Source organism: Eleutherodactylus coqui, chromosome 8 (genome assembly GCF_035609145.1).
Source record: "Eleutherodactylus coqui strain aEleCoq1 chromosome 8, aEleCoq1.hap1, whole genome shotgun sequence".
Classification (NCBI taxonomy): Eukaryota; Metazoa; Chordata; class Amphibia; order Anura; family Eleutherodactylidae; genus Eleutherodactylus; species Eleutherodactylus coqui.
The window spans coordinates 98360638-98379951 of NC_089844.1; the positions used below are offsets into that span (position 1 = coordinate 98360638).

Genomic DNA, 19314 nt, shown 5'->3' on the forward strand with positions numbered 1-19314 from the left:
TTCTGGCAGCTGCATGTGCAGTATATATCTATAGTCATCAAAGTAGTGCATCAGAAGTGCTGCCCTAAAAACAGACCAAAGTAACTGAGTAAGTTACTAATACAATCAATCCACTAGTACGGGCCATAGAGGGACGCATGTTCATTCAATTCACACTTTGACAGCTCCCAAAAAGCAAAATATGAAGACTGGCATTGTTATCTCACCCATATAAGAGTCCCCACTTTATGCATTACCTATAGATTGTTCTGGGATGGTGTACAGATCTACGGTGGATAGACAAACGTAGGGCGAAATCCAAGATAACAACATTCCAGTACCAACAGAGGTCATTAAAAATATTTATTTTATTGAGTACATATTAAAACACTGTTGGAAAACAGTGGGTTTCTTACGCGTTTCGAGCAAGTATAGTCATAGCTATCATTGAGCCAAACTTTAAAAACAACAGTTAACTAATCATAATTAAAGATGCTGTCACATGATACATAATCACCAGCAGCTCAAATCCCTTATAAGGAAATATACTTGAATTAGCATTTCTTGCACAATGACCTTCACAGAAAGAGAAGGGTAAGCTACCGCTGGACACCTCTGGAAGCATGTACCCCTCAGAGAACAAAGAAATTAGCATGTGAGCTTGTGGAGATAAACTTTTATTTTGGGCTTCCCGGTCCTGAGACAACATTTGCCCAGGGACTAAACAGTGGTGGTGGTGGGTGATTATACTATCTGGTACCCGCTTTCTCCTCATTCTGCAGCTGATCAACTTCTTCCTGGGGCCCCTCTTTATTCTTACATGATAGCGGAAGTGACCTTAGACTGTCAATGCATCACCAGTTCTCTGTGTACATCGGGCAGTCTAAGACATAACATGCTTTACTAATTGGCCAGCACTGCTTACGTCAGCAGGACTGGCCAATAAAAGAGCAGCATGCAGTGTCTGACTACTGATGCACAGCGTGCATCAGCTAGTGATAGGTGTGCCGCTGCCATCTTGGAACACCACAGAAAGGCCCCAAGGACAAGCAGATCAGTGCAGAATAGGGAGGAAGGAGGGCGGGAGGAAATATAACTGCTCTCTCTGGACCCTGGATGAATTTTGTCTGGACCGTTATTTGCATCTTATAATTAGAAGATGAAATTAATTTTAGATTATAATATGTTTTAGCATAGTTTAAAGGGGTTGATCCACAACTTAAAATTGCTGCACAGCCACTCTGTCCTGGCTGGTTGCTGCTGAGCAGGACATGTGATTGCGGCAAGCAATCACTGGCTATAAAAGGTCACCCGTTGTGGCCAGTGATTGGCTGCACCAGTCACAGGTCCTGGCCAGCAGCAACCAGGAAAGAGAGAGTGGCTGTGAAGCAAATTTTGAGTCATGGGAAAACGCCTATAAGTTAGTTATGCAATCCTATGGCAGCTTTCACGGGCGGAAATTCTGCGGCAAATCCCGCCGCTAAATTTCCGCCCGTGTGCAGGGGGCCTTAGGAAACCGCTGATGTCCAAAAAAACCAATTGTGGCCTGGCACAGTTTTGCCCAAGACTACCTGGATATTTCTGGGAAAATGTTCTATGGACAAATGAGACAAAAGTTGAACTTTTTAACAAATGCATAATGCTATGTTTAGATGGAAAAAAAACACTGCACACTAAGGCTGGGCGATTAATCAAATTTGGTATATACGTGGCTAAATGCAAAATGCATCAGATCCTGGAATCCACAGGTTCAATAGCCCAATAAAAACATATTTGTGCCATCCACCGGTAATGTACTAAAGAGGTGGTCCAAATCTGAAGCATAAGCTTGTGAGATCTAACACGGTCCATCTTGGTGGGAGCACCCAAACGGTACTTTGCTGCCTTCACATGGGCGATTTTTGAGCAATGTGAGAGTGCGAGAAATGCAGAATTATGAAACCCATGATTTTCAAGGAGTTCATTCCCATGTGCGATGTTTCTAGTCATGCGATGTGAGATTTGGAAATCGCTGCCTGCCCTGTCTTTCTGAGTTTTGCTATTTTTTCTCGCCCATGTTTCCCAATGGAGCCTCCGATTTATCACAACGCATGAACTTGTGATGTTCGTGTGATGCTTTTGGAACATTAGCAACTCCTGTAGCATGGCTGATGCTCAAACATCGCAAGAGCAAATATGCAATATTGCTGCGATTTTCTCGCCCGTGTGAAGTAAGCCTTATACTAGGAAGAGATTTTTGGGGGAAACATAGGCATACTTGTACTTCTAGCATTGTGATTATATTATACTATGTTATATTACACTACCGTGGGATTATAAAATGTCTCACAGTAGCTTGCAGTGAGAGTGGAAACTTACCGCAATCACTTACGGTCTCTTTTCTCTATTTTTTTCATGCCCTTTAGTTGTATGTAGCGAGAGAGATGTCTTCCTGCTCACTGATGAGCAGTGGTCACTGTTCAATGGCTACCTGTTTTTTTTTTTAGGCTGGCTGTCCATGGGTGATATTTCATAGTGTGATCCGCGTCGATAAATCGCACGCGGATCACGCTTGAAACGCTTTCCATAGGATAACTGTGGAAAGCGCAGCCCGATGTACACAAGCGGGAAATCAATAGCGTTTTCCCGCTCGCATCCATAAAACGCAGCATGCCGTTATTCTCCACGAAGTACCCATCATTATGATAGGTTCATCGCGGAAAATTTGCGCGGTGACTATAGTGTTCTCCCGCGGCAGAAATCCGCGGCGTTCATGGGCACAGCGCTCGTGGACAGGCAGCCTACTGTGATTGCCATTAGACCTTGGCATCTGCACAACCAACGTCCCGGCAGACCTTTGAGCTGCACACTTTAACCAAACTCCTCATGTAGGATTATATAAGTCATGCCCTCTTATTTATATGTGTGACTGGGCTTAACCTACAGTTGTATTTTGATGAATGAATAGGCTCCAGTTGAGTATATGTCTAAGATGCTGTCACAAACTTTTTTTACTGGACTGGGGAAGTTGTGATGTACTTAGGGTGATTCTATACTTTCTGGAGGGGGAGTGCAGTACATGGGCGCGGGAGGGGGGGGGGGATTGGCTGTGCTGACCTTGGGGCTGGACCCCATGTTTCATGTGTATATAGTTTTAACGTTCAAACCCCATTCTTTTACATAAGGGGATAGCATGCACAGTTTTTTTTTAATATGTATTGATCCATATAATTCTTAATCAGTATATATATTCAGAAAATAATTTGCATGCCTTTTCCCTTATATTAAAAAAAGTGTCCTAGCATTCTTTTTCGCTTCATATCAGTGCCATTACATCCGTTGTTGGGCTCTCTCATAGGAGATGAACGACCAAAATAATGGCTGGTTCAGGTACAAAACAAGCAGGAATAGTTTGACTCAAATGGGATCCATTGGATTTCCATTAGGCCACCTGCACTTTCCTTTGTCCAAACCTCATCCCAACTGTGAGACATGGTGGACGGAGCACCATGTTTTGGGACTGCTTTTCTGTCTCTGGACATTATGCGATCACTGAGGAAAATCTGAATTCTAGGATGCATCAAAATATTTGATGGAGAATGTAAGGCCAGCCGTCCATGAGCTCAAGCTGAAGAGACGCAACTATGCCCCAAAGCATGCAAGTACATCACTGCAAGAATGTAAAACCACAAAGTGAATACATACCTGTAGGATTTCCTTGGTGCTTTACTTGGGCTTTAAAAAAACACTAAAAAAAAAAGGAACCTTCTTAATGTACATGGGCACAATCATCGTTTTACTCAACTCCAGGAACCTCTATTCCAGCAGCTCGATGCCAGTGGAATCCATTTCTTGCATCGGCCCAAGGTCGAGGTGCAGAAGCCAATGATATGTGCTTCTCCCGGCCGCGTGCCTGTGATAGCACAACACTGACAAGTGAATTCTCTGCATACTGATCTGGATCTGTGCATTTCACCTAGATGTTATGACCATATGAAGAGCTGAACTTTTTTTTTCAATATCTCCTAGTTTGGCATTGCCTTGTTTGCAAGCCATCCGGAAGATATTGACATGACTGTAGAACCACAGCTTCACAGACCTGCAAACATGCAGGTGCCCCAACCTATTGCCCCAAAGACAAGGCTGTGGATTCATGGAAGCAGAGTCAGTTTTTAGTCAGGTCAGACTTGGAAGCAAATTACTGGCTTCAACATAAAATATATGGTATATAAATGTATAATAAGCCTAATTGCCATTTTCGGACAGTAAATTTGTCGTTTCTAAATATTATGCATGAGACAATTAAGAAGTAGCTATTCAGAAATTAGGCTTGCCAACAGATTTTCACTTATCAAACACGGCCACATGCTTCCCCTGTACAAACACTGCTAGATTTAATGCTATTACATCAACATTTGAAGCAAACATCTTTCCCCAAAGTTGTTAAACCCCGTCACCCATCTTCATAAGACTCAGGTTTATGGGGTAACACCACTTTATAATGGTAGCTAGGACTAGGGGCTGGGCAATTAAAGGCATTTTCTGGGACTATTATGATTTTGAATTTTAGGCAATATCACTTACACCAAAATCCGCAATGTGTGAACATACACTTAAACGAGTTTTCCACTGAAATACTATTGATGATCTATCATCAGGATAGGTCATCAATAGTTGATCAGCCAGGGTCTGCTGATCAGCTCCAAATACACAGAGGTCAGAGCAGTAGTCTCCGCGCCAACCTCCCATGTAGTGGCCGGCGCTTGTAACTGCAGACACAGCTCCCACTGATTTCGATGAGAGCCGTGCCTGCAGTTACAAGCGCCAGCCACTACACGGAGGTCGGCACAGCGGCTTCTGCTCCAACCTCTGTGTTATTGCCTCGCTGACAACATGCACCTGCGCAGCTGATTGGTCGGTTCCCAGAGCGATGGACCACAGCCGATCAACCATTGATGACCTCTCCTGATGATAGGTCATCATTAGTACTTCGGTGGAAAACCCCTTTAAAAGATCCATTTTAGACTTTAAAAGGTAAGTTCATACGTAGTGGAACTGGTGCAGATTTTCTGCAGTGGAAAGCCCATGCTAAAATTTCTGTCGAATTCTGTCAGATTTGGATGTAGATTTGCAACAGAATTCACCCCTTCAATTGAAAGGATGAAAAAACAAGCATCAAAATCTGCACTATTTAGTGTGGATCTGGACCAAAACGCACAGCGCCAAGTTATGCTGCAGATTTTGGTGTGGATGAGCACCCAAATCCACTACATGTGAATGTACCCTTAGTCTATTGGGGATTATGCCATTTATGTCTAGAATGCCAGGTATGCAGCATCTCTGAACCATCGCTGCCAATCATATAGAGCGGTAACACTTGCATTCTAGAATTATTTTGAATACTTATTAAAGTTTTTCAAAACTTTTAAGCAATAAGACCTCTACAGACTGATCTTTCCCATTAGTGCCCATCTAGTTCTGGTAGCAGAGCAGTCTTATTTTGCTAGTCATTCGCAGAACCAAGAACATCATTAAGAGTAACTGCTAACTAAACAGAACTGTGGAAAAAAAAACTCCAGACACACTTCAAATTGTTTTCTAAAAGGTTGTATAAGACTGAGCCTCTCTAGTTCTATTCACACAGATCTCCATTCTCATCTGACTTGTTTGCATTTCTCAGCTTTTGTCACAGTTCTGATTTAAGAAATCTTAAAAGTGCATGAGGAAAAAATGTGGTCCTACCAACATGTTTTCTTATCAGTAGGCCATTGTCAATCAATTAATGGAGACAGCTGGAGTCTGTGGGGCTGGGATTAGGGGGAAAAGACAATGGTCTGCCCTGAGCTATTACAATTTAATCATTTTAACTAAACAAATAAGGCAGTCCTGAGCTGCTGACATGTCAAGGGAATTTGGAACAAAAAGAAAACTTCAACAAGCATTGGTCTTTACTCGTTTCCCCCTTTGGCAGGACAAGAGAGGGTTATTACTGTAGCTTTAAGTTCCATCTTTGTGTTTCTTGTCTTTGATTCCCATTCGGACCTTGCCACTTTCTGGCACTAATTTGTCAAGCTAAACAAAGAAAGGATTTGTACCTCCTGTAAGGTCTCAATTAGAATTGGCTTCGTCTGTATTATGCACCATTCAGTAAGGACACAATGACTATAATTACTGGAATTTGCACTAAATGGCTGAAGAATTTGCAGCAAAGCTCCTCTCTCCCCAACGACTGTTTGCTTCTCCAACGAGAGGGGTAAGAATTAAATTCATGGTTCATACTATTTAAAATTGACAGTGGATACCATTTTGGGTCAAATAACAATAGGAGAAGGAATAAAGACTTGAACTCCACACTCAGGATGACGTAAATGTTTAACCCCATGTTTTTTTTCAGGATTAGGTTTTTAGTTCTCTGCCCAGTGGAAAAGTTATGGGGAGTGGACGATCGCACCTTCTCAGCGTTTCCTAAAAAATATACAGAATATATATGCTGTTCTTACATCTACTAAATTGTAAACATCATAAAATGTGTTTGCAGTGAGAATTTATACTGTACTCCAAAAACAGCAAAAAGTTATATTAGTTGATGAAAAAAAGTTTGACTTTCAAAAGGGAAAAAAAAACAAACTAACAAAAAAAAAAAACAACAAACAACCAAAACCACTAAATTAGCAAATAATAGACTTCACAAAAAGAGCACTTGAAAGGGTTTCCACACCATTAAAAGCAATAGCATATCTCCAAGATAAACTTTCCGATGTTTGGGGGTAGGACTCCTGCATGTTTAAAATATCTATGTCACCGTAATTGTATCCTAATGCAACAAATGTGTCAACTTTCTGTTATTTTTGTTTGTTTGTTTATTATAAAACCCAATAAAATTATTGAAAAGAAAATGAGCGACCAGTGAATTGTAAACAAATAGTGGATTTAGACGATTATCAAGCAAATTCGTTCTAGCCTTTTGTGTAGTGTATGTGGTACAGCCCCTGCCAAATCTGACATGTCAGCGGCGGGAGGGGGCCAAAACTGCGTGATGCTCGCTCCAGTAGCGAGCACTATCGAGTATGCTAATACTCGAACGAGGATCAAGCTCGGCAGAGTACGTTCGCTCATCTCTAATCATAACTTGTATTGCTAAGTACAATGCATTTTGATACTTTAATCTTGGATGGATCAACAGGCAGAGTTGCCGGCTGGATTACATGAGGTCGCAGGTTCGATTCCTGATACTTTGCTATGGACTTAAATCCTGCTCTGAGCAGAGGGTTGGACACGATGACCCTGGGAGGTCCCTTTCAACTCGACCATTCTATGATTCTTCATATATATAAAATTAAGAAAGGAATATATGATTTAGGAAGAAAGACTAAACAAGAATATACAAGTATATATAAAGAACAGGTTGTTTTGCTCCCAAATGCATTATCCACTGAATTTACTAAAGCAATAGTAATTTTACTCCTCGACTTCCAGTTTTACCTTCTTTCACCAAGGTCGCTCTGAATCCCAGATCTTTTATTTGTGCCCTGTTGCATACGGATCTGAGAGACCTCGAGAAGAGACAAACTGTTACGGCTAGATGAATGGGTCAGAGAATCTCCAAAATATGGTGCTCTTTGTATGTAGTGTAAGCGCTGCAGAATAAGTTGGCGCTATACAAATAAAGATTATTATTATTTAGTGATTAGTACCTACCAAAAGTGGTCAAATGGAGGGCAACTGATGAATAGTAACTGGGTGCTCATGGCTCTGTAATGTACTACTACTAAAGGCTAGCCCATCTGCTCTGCTCCCACAGTAGAGCTACTGTGCAGAATAAGTTAATGCTGGCTGATATAAAGGTGTCCGAACACAGCTTGCTGCATAAGGGGCTACATAGTCACTGACCGCTGCAGAGTGCCCATGGTAAACCTTTTACACTGCTAAGAGAGCCTAGAGTGCATACATGAGCATCAGAAGTGGACCATGGAACAAAGGAAGAAGGTGGGCATGTTTGAGGAATCCCATATTCTTTTAGTCATGTGGAGGTCTTGAGATGTATGAATTGGCACCTGGGTAAGAGATAGCAGGATAAACTATGGGAAGAGGGAAAGCCAGCAGAGGCTGTGTGATGCTGTGGCCAATGCTCTGCTGCAAAAATTTGAATCCTGGTAGTCATATGGATGTTACTTTGATATACACCATCTAAGGCCGCCTGCACACGGACGGGTCGGATTCCACATGCGGGATCCCACAATGAAAACCGACCTGGTGCCCGGCTGGTGACTCCCACATACCTGCCCGCAGTTCTATCTGTATCGCGGATGTGCCGACCAGTGCACATGCGCAGTGTAGATAATGGCACGCCATCACTAGGCGATGTTACGAATCCCGCGACCTTTCCACAATGATGATTGCAGAAGAGCCGCAGGTCGGACGGCTTTCATTGACTGCAAGAGCATGCTGCAATATTTTTCCCGCGAGTGGAAAATTGCAATTGATTTCCACCCGCGGGCAGTGGAAAATTAGAAGAAAAAAAAAAATTTGAAAAAAAAATTTGCTTTTCCATAGCATGCTATGGCAGGTATTTGCTGTGGAATTCGGAGGCGGATGCCCGCTCCGGATTCTGCAATGCAAATCTGCCAGTGTGCAGGTGGCCTAACTAAACGTCGCTACAGAGTAGGGGCCACGACCGTACGCGTAAAATCGGTTTCCACACTCGGCAGCCATACGCTCTGCTGGCAGAGACGGTGTATGGCACTGCACATGCCCGTGAATCACATGCTCATGGACATGCGCAGTGTGATTATTCATTTATTTATTTTTTTTAATTCCTCGCTCTGTTCAGAACAGGGATGCGTATGGAAAAACACAATGTATTGCGTATGGACAGCGTATCATACTCTGCCCATACAAGAGTATAGGGCTCACGCGGTGTACAAACGCAGAGAAATAGAGCATGCTGTGATTTATTTCTTGTGTATCCAGGGCCGATGGAACACAAGCGCAGACAGTTATTTGGAGCACAGTGCTGGGAGTGTGGCACGAACCCGCTCCTTCCTCTGAGCGCGGGCGCGCCGTGCCCCACACGATGCTGGATCTAACCTCATAATATATATGACCCCACGTAAGGTACGTTCCATCTATGCTTGATAAAGGGGGTTTTAACCCTGAAACACTTCACATACCACCTCCATGCCAGTATTTTATCTAGCTCCACTAAAAGGACCACCTGAATTTTGGTTTCCCTACCTCCTCATTGGGGAGAAGGGTGGGCATGCGTTTCCACCAGACCCCTCCTTCAGATAACTGTCATTTTTGGGATGATACAGTAATTTCTATACACAAGACAGACTTTAGCTACAGACATAAAGTACACCACTGTAGGGCAATGGAATGGTTTGTAGAATATGACAAAGAGTTTGAGATGTTGACTTGATCTCCAAAGCCCTTGACCTCAATCTGATCAAACATCTATGGAATGTGGGGAAAAAAAAGTCCAATCCAAGCTGGCCACTATGGAGTACACCTCCATAGGTCTTGTGGGTATGAATTAGAGCAATTTTGGTAGCACAAGGGGCCTACACAATATTAGGCCGGCTGCACACGAGCATGACGGGCTCTGCCGTGGACTATTCCGCGGTGGAGCCCGTCACGGCGCCCCCCAGAGACCCCATACTTACCAGCGTATCCGGCATCTTCGCTCCCGCATGACGCTTCCCCGCCCACCGCCGCCGCGTCACATGACGCGGCGGCAGTAGGCGGGAAAGCGTTTTCATGCTATCTTCCGCTGTGTTACAGCGGGAGATAGCGTGAACGGACGGCTTCCATTGACTGCAATGGAAGCCGTCAACGCATACACCCGCGGCAAATAGAGCATGCCGCGGGTGAGGACGGGAGATTTCACGGTGCGGAATTCCGCACCGTGTGCCCTGAGCTATTAGGCTCAATAGTACCTAATAGCTGCGGGCAACGCAGCGGATTTTCGCCGCGAATTACGTGGCGGAAATCCGTTCGTGGGAAGGAGGCCTTAGGCAGAAGGTTTTAATATTATAGCCAATTGGCGTATGCATGTGATTTAGAGTGAGGACTGCATTTGGGCACTAGATGAAGGTGTTTCATACTAGAAGGAATATATATTACACACAGTTTTAATTTTTATTTTAGGACTAGTCAGTTTAATAAAAAAAAAAAAAAATTACAGCTCCTTTAAGGTAAACATATGGCGCTTGATCCTGGGTGTTGATTCCGGCTGACAGAAATATGGTGTGGGATTAAAGACTCTACAATCAAGCAGGAGCAGGTTGGAGGAGAAGGTAGAAGCAGTTTTTAACCACTTCTGCCTTCTCTTTCTTAGGCAACATAGCATCAATGAGCGCTATGTACTAAAAAAGGGAAAGCGGAAGTATTTGTTTCGCTATGCAACCTGGCGATCATGTGACCGCTGAGATTCCCTGTCACAACAGAGCTGCAGGGTACTAGCAGACTCTGATCAGCTCTGTCAGTGCCTTTTGTCACTACATAGGGACGTTTTCCCCTGTAACCGGAGTTCTTATAAATGCTGCAGTGCAAAAGGGTCAAAAAAAAAAAAGACAATGTGAATGAGAGGTCTTATATGATGTCATGGAAGACATAGATGTTAAAAGAATAAGTTTAAAAAAATTACAAAATAACAAAGATAAATACATAAAAAAAGAAAATGACCCACCGCTGTCTCCAACCGAAACAGTCATCATATGCACTCTGTAACACGAGACTATACAAATTATATATCATAACATCCAAAACAAAATGAGGAACCCACTCCTGTACTTTATTTAAGCGTAAATGTACTAATGTTAAAAATAAACAACTATAAAACTAAAAATAAAAGGGGAGGGGGGGTGGAGCCTGTGGGGAAAAAAAAAAGCCATAAAAATAGCCCTAGAAGTCATGGGAAAAGAAATCTGGTAGCTTAAGACAAAAAAAAATATATAGGGTACTAAAACCACCACATGGGTAAAATGCCTAAAAGTGTCTCGTCCTTAAGGGGTTAATAGCTTGGCAGTAGGTACTTTCTGACTGACATGAAGCGCTCCCAATGTTGGTGGTATCAATAAGTATCATCCACAGGGACATCTACATTTACAAACAAATATGCATTTCCAGCACACGGCCTTTGCAGGACCCTTGGCTAGGCAATGACGGCATTTGCATTCTCGACAACTAATGAGATGGTGGTTTGAAAAAACTGTTCTGTGTAATAATACACTTATCAGATGGCGTAGACTTGATTTTTAAAATAGATGAGGATATTAGAAATCAAAGTAAAAAAAAAAAGTTGATCTAAATTGTTTAGAATATTACCTCTGAAGTCCCTGACCAATAGAAATGACCGTGGGCGTTGCTTTTATCTGGTCGTGGAATGCCTCTATGACTTGCAATATTCTTAAAATTGATAGAAGCCCAAACATTATTTTATATATTATTCATAGTATGCAGAGTATTCATCACAGAATGACAACAATACTGCATCAGAGAAAACAGAAGATGAATAGACGAGAGAAGTGACAAAAAACAGAATGGGGAAGGGGGTGCTATTGGTGGAACGGAGGAAGTCACTTCCCCCACTTTGTTGAGTCAAGTACCCTCAGGCCATGAAGAGACTGAGAGCAGATTGTTTGTATTTTCTGGTTGATTTTATACAGATTTTTCCTTCTTTTTTTATTGCGTTACATAGCTACTGAACACTCATTTTGATTGACCTCCTACTCTAAGGCAGCAGTTCAGGAGAATTGCTTTACAGCAGGACCTTGGACCACAATCGGAAAAAGCATTCATTGGTACCTAAAAGATAGGGATATCGGCTTGTATGTTCACAGCAGTTCAAATTCCTTGTAGTTTAAAATAAAAAACTAGATATTTATTTTACCATCATGTCTAAAATGTTTTTTTATATGTTCCACTATTCCAGAAGATATGAATATTGATCTATTGTCTAATGATATAGAATATCTTAAAACTACAGGGAATATCAAATATCAGCTTCACATGCTGGCAAAATTATACAAGCAACTAAGCATTATTTCACACGAGCCAATGGTCACTTTTTAAAAGGAGTGATGATCGCTCACTGAATGGAGGTGGAGCACACCAGAAATCTCTTCCAGCTGCCTGCCTCTATTCAGAGTAAAACAGGAAATCGTTGACAGTGAGGGTGATCAATGAGTGGAACAGGTTGCCACGGGAGGTGGTGAGTTCTCCTTCAATGGAAGTCTTCAAACAAAGGCTGGACAAATATCTGTCTGGGATGACTTAGTGATCCTGCACTGAGCAGGGGGTTGGACTGAGATTAACACTTGCTTATTTACATGAACCATATTCACTTGCTTTGTTAAGAGTCTTTTGGTTTTCACCTCACTTAACAAGTGGGCGATTCTCGCTTACATGCCCTATCAGGACCTAATATTTGTATGGAACAACATTCACTCGGTATTGCCCTTTTGAGTGATTAGTTGGCCGACTATCAGCCCGTGTAAAAGCATCCTAACAGGGTTAGCAAATAGACTCGCACTCCACCTGCCAAGCTACTGAGTTGATTAACAGGCTTCTTGAATGGACTTTTCTTTAGTTTCCTGTAGCGCCGCCCAGTATGAAATTTGGCAGCTTCTCTCCTATTGAGGGCTCCTTCACACTGGCGATCGCAATATCGCCACAAGAAAAGTCGCAACAAAATTGCCTTTGTGTTCAGGCGATGTTCCAGCGTCAGCGATGCTTTTTCCTGACAAATAATCTTGCATCGCTGCTTGCGATTTTCTCGCACCATGGAAAGTAGGAGTTGCTAATGTTACAAACTCATCACATGAACATCGCAAGTTCGGGTGTTGCAATGCGATATAGGTTTCCATAGTGAAACATGGGCAAAAAAAAACAACTAAATGCAGATAGGACAGGCAGCGTTTTTCAAATCTTGCAACATTGCAAGACAGAAAACATCGCAAATGGGAATGAAGCCATTAAAAAGCATGGGTTGCATAATTCTGTGTTTTCTAGCACTCTCGCATTGCTCAAAAAATTGCAAGTTTTTTTCCCCAAGTGTGAAGACAGCCTTAAACTGGAGAGGACACCGCCAGCATATTGAACTTGATGAAGCTCCCGTTATGGGTGTGAAACACGTTTGTACAGCTGCGGCTAGTTTTTGGATACATGTAATAAAGGATAGTGTGTATGTCAAATAATACACTGTCCGTTTCCAGAACTTGGGAGACCGGCGCCAGGAGGTCCCTGTTGTCTCACCAGTTCATCACCTAATGACACAATCATTTTGTCATCATAGACCCATAAATAACTACTCAAATCACAAACTGGCTCCTGGAGTGAACTAATGATCTCTTAAAATCTACAGCAATTTGTCTACCATTTACTTCCGACATGTATAAATTTGTTTTCTGAAACAGATCTTAACCCCTTATTGACCAAGCCTGTTTGCGCCTTAATGACCAGGCCAAATTTTGGAAATCTGACGTGTGTGACTTTGACATACAATAACTCTGTAAAGGCTTTGCATATCCAAGTAATTCTGAGATTGCTTTTTCGCCACATATTGTACTTCATTTAGGTGGTAAAAATAGACTCATAGAATTTGTGTATATTTATTTAAAGCGCCAAAATTGGGAACATTGTCATTATTTCACATTTTCTACTGCAATATCTCAAATATGTGCAAACAAACTGTACACATTTTTCATGAGATATATATTTTCATCTGTTTACTATATTCTGGACGCACATTGGAAAAACTTCAGTTTTTTTTTAACCATTTAGGAGACGTACAAATTTAACATTGATTGTTAACATTTTGAGGAACATTTTGTTTTCCTACACCAAGCCAGGATTGGAAAGGCTCATATGTGTCAAAATGATGGATACCCCCACAAATGACCCTATTTTAAAAACTACACATTTTAATGTATTTCCTAAGGGGCGTTATGAGAATTTTGACCCCCAGCTTCTTATCAGGAACTAATGCAATTTAAAATTTTCATTTTTGCTTATAGTCATTTTAAAGATAGGATTTTTTTCTATAGTGCACATGAAAATGTATACCCCCATTTGTCCCGTGTTCAGAAAAATACCGGTTGTGGCCCTACTATTATGCCTGTATGCACAACAGGGCCCAAACCAAAAGCAGACGGTGGTTTTCAGAACAGACATTTTGCTTGAAGGCGTTTTAGGCCCAATTGCCCACTTGTAGAGCGGCCAAAAAGATGGTGAACCCCATTTTGAAAACTAGACTCTAATGAATCCTTATAGGGATGTACTGCGTATTTTGATCCCCTAGTTTTTGAATGAATCTAAGCAAAGCAGAAAGGAAAAAAATTACAATTTTCGAGTTTTTTGGCAATTGTGTCATTTTAAAAACATTTTTCTTAGTACAGCACACATAAGAATGAAGACTTTCTCCCCAAAATGGATACTCCTGTCTGTCCTGTGTTTGGAAACATACCCTTATGTCTGTATGCACAACGGGGCCCAAACCAAAAGGAGCATTACACGTCAACTGTTTTTTAACTCTTACGTGAGCGCCATTATCTGTTGGATAATGGTGATCATGTGACTGGGGACCGCTCACTGCAGCAAGGAGATTTTAAATTTTTCGGGCCCTCCCCAGCTTCTGCGCTTGTGTCCGTCATGTCGGCAATGGGCGCATGCGCCAAAGCTGGGGAAAGGTCAGCAGATAAGGATCCCATTGGGGTGCACCGCCAGAGGCCTTAGGCAAGTAATCTCACCTCCCCTCACGGTTCGGATCCGTGACGGGAGGTGAAATTTTAGCTTTTTTTTTTTTTTTACTATTACATGAGCGGTGTTATCCTTTGGATAACCGTGATCACGTGAGCAAGATCTGCGTACCGCGGCCCTCTGTGAAAACTCTAGGCTCTCGGCTACGTTTAGTAGCCAGAAGCAGGAAGATTTTAAATTACATTGGCAATCTGCAGCTTTTGCGCATGTGTCTGTCATCTCAGCAACGGGCGCGTGCGCAGAAGCCTGATATGATCCGAGAGGGAAGATGAAACTTTTTTTTTTTTACTTTAAATGATTACTGTTATTCATAGGATAACAGCGATTATGTGACTGGGAACCATATTCAGCGGTCCCCGGTGACATATATCTGCTCTCGGCTACACATGCTAGCAGGGAACAGAGGGAATTTAAATTTCCCGGGGCGCATGCCCAGAAGGAGACGTCAGGTCCGAGAAGGACCAGAATGTCACGGGACATCGCGGAGGACAGGAGTAAGTACTTTCAGCTCCCCTCATGGATCTGATCCATGAGAGGAGCTGAATCTTTAACTTTTATTTACTTTTTTTTTTTTTTTACACTTTTATGTGATCGCGTGACCGGTCGAGGCTCCCCACAGTTCCCCATGACAGCTACAGGTTGTCAGCTACCTCCGGTAACAGACAGCATTGAGCTGTCACGTCTTCAGCCCAGATGGCTTTAATCCCCAGAGCAAGTGTATTTTTACGGCCCTGGGACTTAAAGCCCTCTAATGCAGGACGTAAAAAGTCTATGGGGTGGTCACCAAGGGGTTAAAAGAGTACCTGTCAGCTTTCCTGACATGTTTGCCTCTGTCTAGAACAGATTTGCTTATATTGAAGAAATAACCAAGTAAGGAGGACCCTGGAGATCTCCTTTAATTTCCATTAGATTTTTTTTTACTCCTAGTCTAAAAATGTAATTATTACCTGCACACTTGAAGCTTTGAGCCGTGAGCCCCCTTTCCAAGGCCAATGTTGTCAAGATTCCAAGAAAACTTGTGGTTACAGACTGGCGCTTGCTCTTCTGCAGTTCCCTTAAAGATAGTTGTTCTTTGGATTTGTTCCTAAGAGGCACTAGTACATTCTGATCAGGCTTCCTAGCAACATTAGCAGCAGATATAATAGCATCCATCCATTCCTGCGCCCTCTGGCGGGTTTCAGTTCGAAGACGAAGAACATCTTGAGGGAAAATGACTTGGAAACAAGAATCATACCCATCAAGAGTATCCATTTGCACAGAAACACATGTATCAATGCTGTAACTAAGCAATGGGTCTTCATCTAGACAACCTGGCTGATAAGCTGTAAAGTGTGAACCGGTAAGAACAAATGTGAAGGCTTTCCAATTATTTTGCAATGTTAATCGATATAAAGTCCCTGTTTTCAAAATGTTTTTTTGATACCCATTGGTCAAGTTAATGGTCCTCGAAAGTTCATTAGACGTATTAGACAAGCTGTGAGTTTCCAAATATTCACTGTTATTGTCACTTGTGTTTTTTGATCTTGTTAGGACATCATGCTGAGGACTCATGTAATCTGGAACTAAAGTCAAAGCTCGTACTCCCTCCCATAATTTTTGCCCCCAGTCCAGAGCCTCCCATGCAGAATCTGCCTTCAGTTGCAATTGGCTGTTGTCCGACATTAAGACATCAACTAATTTGGTCTCATGACTCCCAGTAATAGTGATACTTTCAATATGAGCAAGAGGATAAGCAGTAATGGCATTGTGGTTACCGCTGATGTCCATACTGTAGATGCGAAGTTTATATTGAGTTATCTCAGCATAACAGTTCTTCCAAAAACTTTCTTGAGTTTTCCGAGTTTCCAGGAATCCTTTTTTGAGTATATTTGGCAACATGTGTTCTGAAAAATTCAAAAGGATGCATTAGGTCAAGCATTTTTAGGAAAAAGAGACATGAATTAGTTTCTAGTGCGTGTAAAATATAACAAAGTTTAAAACATAGGAACAAATGTTATTACTTTCTAAGCAGAATTTAAAGGGGTTGTTCACCTGTAAACTTCAGATTGCCCATCTTCAGGATAGGTCATCAATAGTAGATTGGAGGGGTCTGTCACCAGGAAACCCCTCCGATAAGCTGTTCACCAGGCTGATGCACTCATGCACTGAACGGGTTTCTGCAGGAAGCAGGCAGCTCCATTCCCACTGCATTCATTTCAATGGGAAATTGGTCTGTAATGCAGTGGGAAAGGAGCTGTCTGCTTCCTGCATAAAACAGCTCAGCGCATGAGCGCAGTGGGCCGGCAAACAGTTGATCAGCAGAGCTCCCTGTCAACAGACCCCTGCTGATCTACTATTTATGACCAGTCCTCAGGATAGACGAGCAAATAGTTTACAAATGGACAACCCCTTTAAGATAGTGTTTGGCTTAGGCCTAAGGCCTCATGTCCACGGGGAAAATCAGGCCCGCTACGGATTCTCCATGGAGAATCCGTAGTGGGTCCCTCCTGTCCCGCGGACATGAGCGCTTAAAATAAGAATTAACTCACCTCTCGCACGCTCCGGATCTTCCCTTCGTCACGGCTTCATCTTCTCTCCGTTGCGGCCGGATCTTCTTTCTTCGGCCCGGCGGATGTGCATGGCACGTCGGTTGTGTGCCGCGCGCATGCGCCGGCCCGAAGAAAAAAAGATCCGTGCGCGACGGAGAGAAGATTAAGCCGCGAAGAAGGGAAGATCCGGAGCAGGTGAGTATATTCTGATTTTGGTCTCCCGCGGTTTCGGATGGCTTCCATAGGCTGCAATAGAAGCCTGCGGGAGCCGTCCCCGCAGGAGACCCGCACGAAAATGGAGCATGGTCCATTTTTTTATGCTCCATTTAAAAAAAAATCACTTTTATTGACCATCCGCGGGTATTTATCTACCCGCAGGTGGTCAATGCATCCCTATGGGATGTGGATCCGCATGCGGGTCATCCGCTGCGGATCTTAAATCATATTTTGCCTGTGGACATGAGGCCTAAATGTTCTGCACAAAGTCATACATGTTCTGAATATATAGTGAATCCCATTTATACCAATTCATGCTAAAAATGTCAAAAACTGCATAGCTTTTGAGGAGTTGTTGGGAGAACATTTTCTAAATTTTATGTTAAAAGCTCCAGGAAAAAACAGGTTTTCATGGGAGTTTTATAAGCTTTTAAAAGGGGGAGTTCCTGTAGCTATGTTTCAACCTAACTTGTGTAAACAACTTCTGTTAACCTTTTTCAATCTAATTTCCTTGCCACCCGCATACTCCCCGACTCTTATTTATTTTGGATGGAATTACTCAACAAAAACACATAAGAATGAACTGTCATGATGATTTTATTAGCAATTTTTTTGAAAAGTAAAACGTGAGTTAATATGTATATTACGTACGCACACATTATATATTTATGTACTACAGTATGCAGGAGACACGCTCGATGACAGACCTCTCTTCTGCGTAATGTTAGAAATATGTTATCCCTCGCCCGACATAGGAGTTATGCATGGAAATCTCAATGTCGGACGCGCTCCGACACTGAATTGGAAGGGGTTAAAGGGAGGGCGTGTTCCTTCAGTCCTGATGCCAATCGTTTTGTTTCAGTATAGATGTTAAAATTATCATCTAACATAATAGCAGACGCAGGAATACATCCTTTTCTAAATCAGCAAAATCAAATCTACTTTGTCCAAGGCAGAGCAGGTATTAAAAATATCATCAAGACAGTAACGGTTTTGAATGGTGGGCTGGGATTGGGACCCAAAAGTAAAAAAGCCACCACTATTATTACTTTTGATGCTGAGAAGGGGTTTGACAAGTTGTCCTGGCTTCTCCAAGTCTTAGAATGTGTATTCTTTAACCCCTTCCCGCTCCAGGGCGTAAGTTTACTCCTGGCAGCAGGGTACTTCCTGCATCATAAGAGATCTCGCGCTATCCGGCAGCGGAAGCCGGCTGTCAGTGATAGCCGGCCTCCGGCTGCAACAGTTGGGCCCCCCGCTGTTAACCCCTTCCCTGCCGTGATCTATTTAGATCGCAGCGTGGGAAGGGTTCACAGAGGAAGCTGGTTGCCATGGTGTCTGCACGGGAAAAAGCGTTTAAAAAAACGCTAAAAAACTGAGGCAAAATGCAAATTTTTAGCATTTTGCCTCCCTAAAAACGCAATAAAAGTGATCAAAAAAAGCCATATGTAACCTAAAATGGTACCAATAAAAACTACAATTCATTTTGCAAAAAATAAGCCCTGACAGAGCTCCGTACATAGAAAAAAATAAAAAAGGACTTTGAATGCAGCGATTTAGAAAAAAAATAAAATAAAATTTCCAAAAAAGGGTTTTTATTGCAGAAAAGTAGAAAAACCTCAAAAAAATAAGAATTTTGGTATTGTTGTAATCATACTGGCCCACAGAAAAAAATGTATTGTGTCATTTATGCTGCATGATTAACGCTGTAAAAAACCCCACAAAAATCTATGGCAGAATTGATGCGTTTTCTCTCCCCGCTATCATAAAAAATAATAAAAGTTTTACAATATAGTGTATGTACCCAAAAATGGCACCATTAAAAACTACAGTTCGCCACGCAAAAAACAAGCCC

General features: G+C 42.3%; 1 protein-coding gene across 3 annotated transcripts in view; it reads right to left on the reverse strand.

Annotated features, from left to right (window-relative positions):
- PLEKHM3 (pleckstrin homology domain containing M3) overlaps window positions 1–19314 on the reverse strand; it is a 180317-nt gene that overhangs the window by 110199 nt on the left and 50804 nt on the right. For all 3 annotated transcript variants that reach the window (XM_066576110.1, XM_066576111.1, XM_066576112.1), the window contains exon 3: window positions 15666–16601. In XM_066576110.1, the coding sequence (XP_066432207.1) occupies window positions 15666–16601 (936 nt within the window). The remainder of the gene's footprint in view (window positions 1–15665; window positions 16602–19314) is intronic.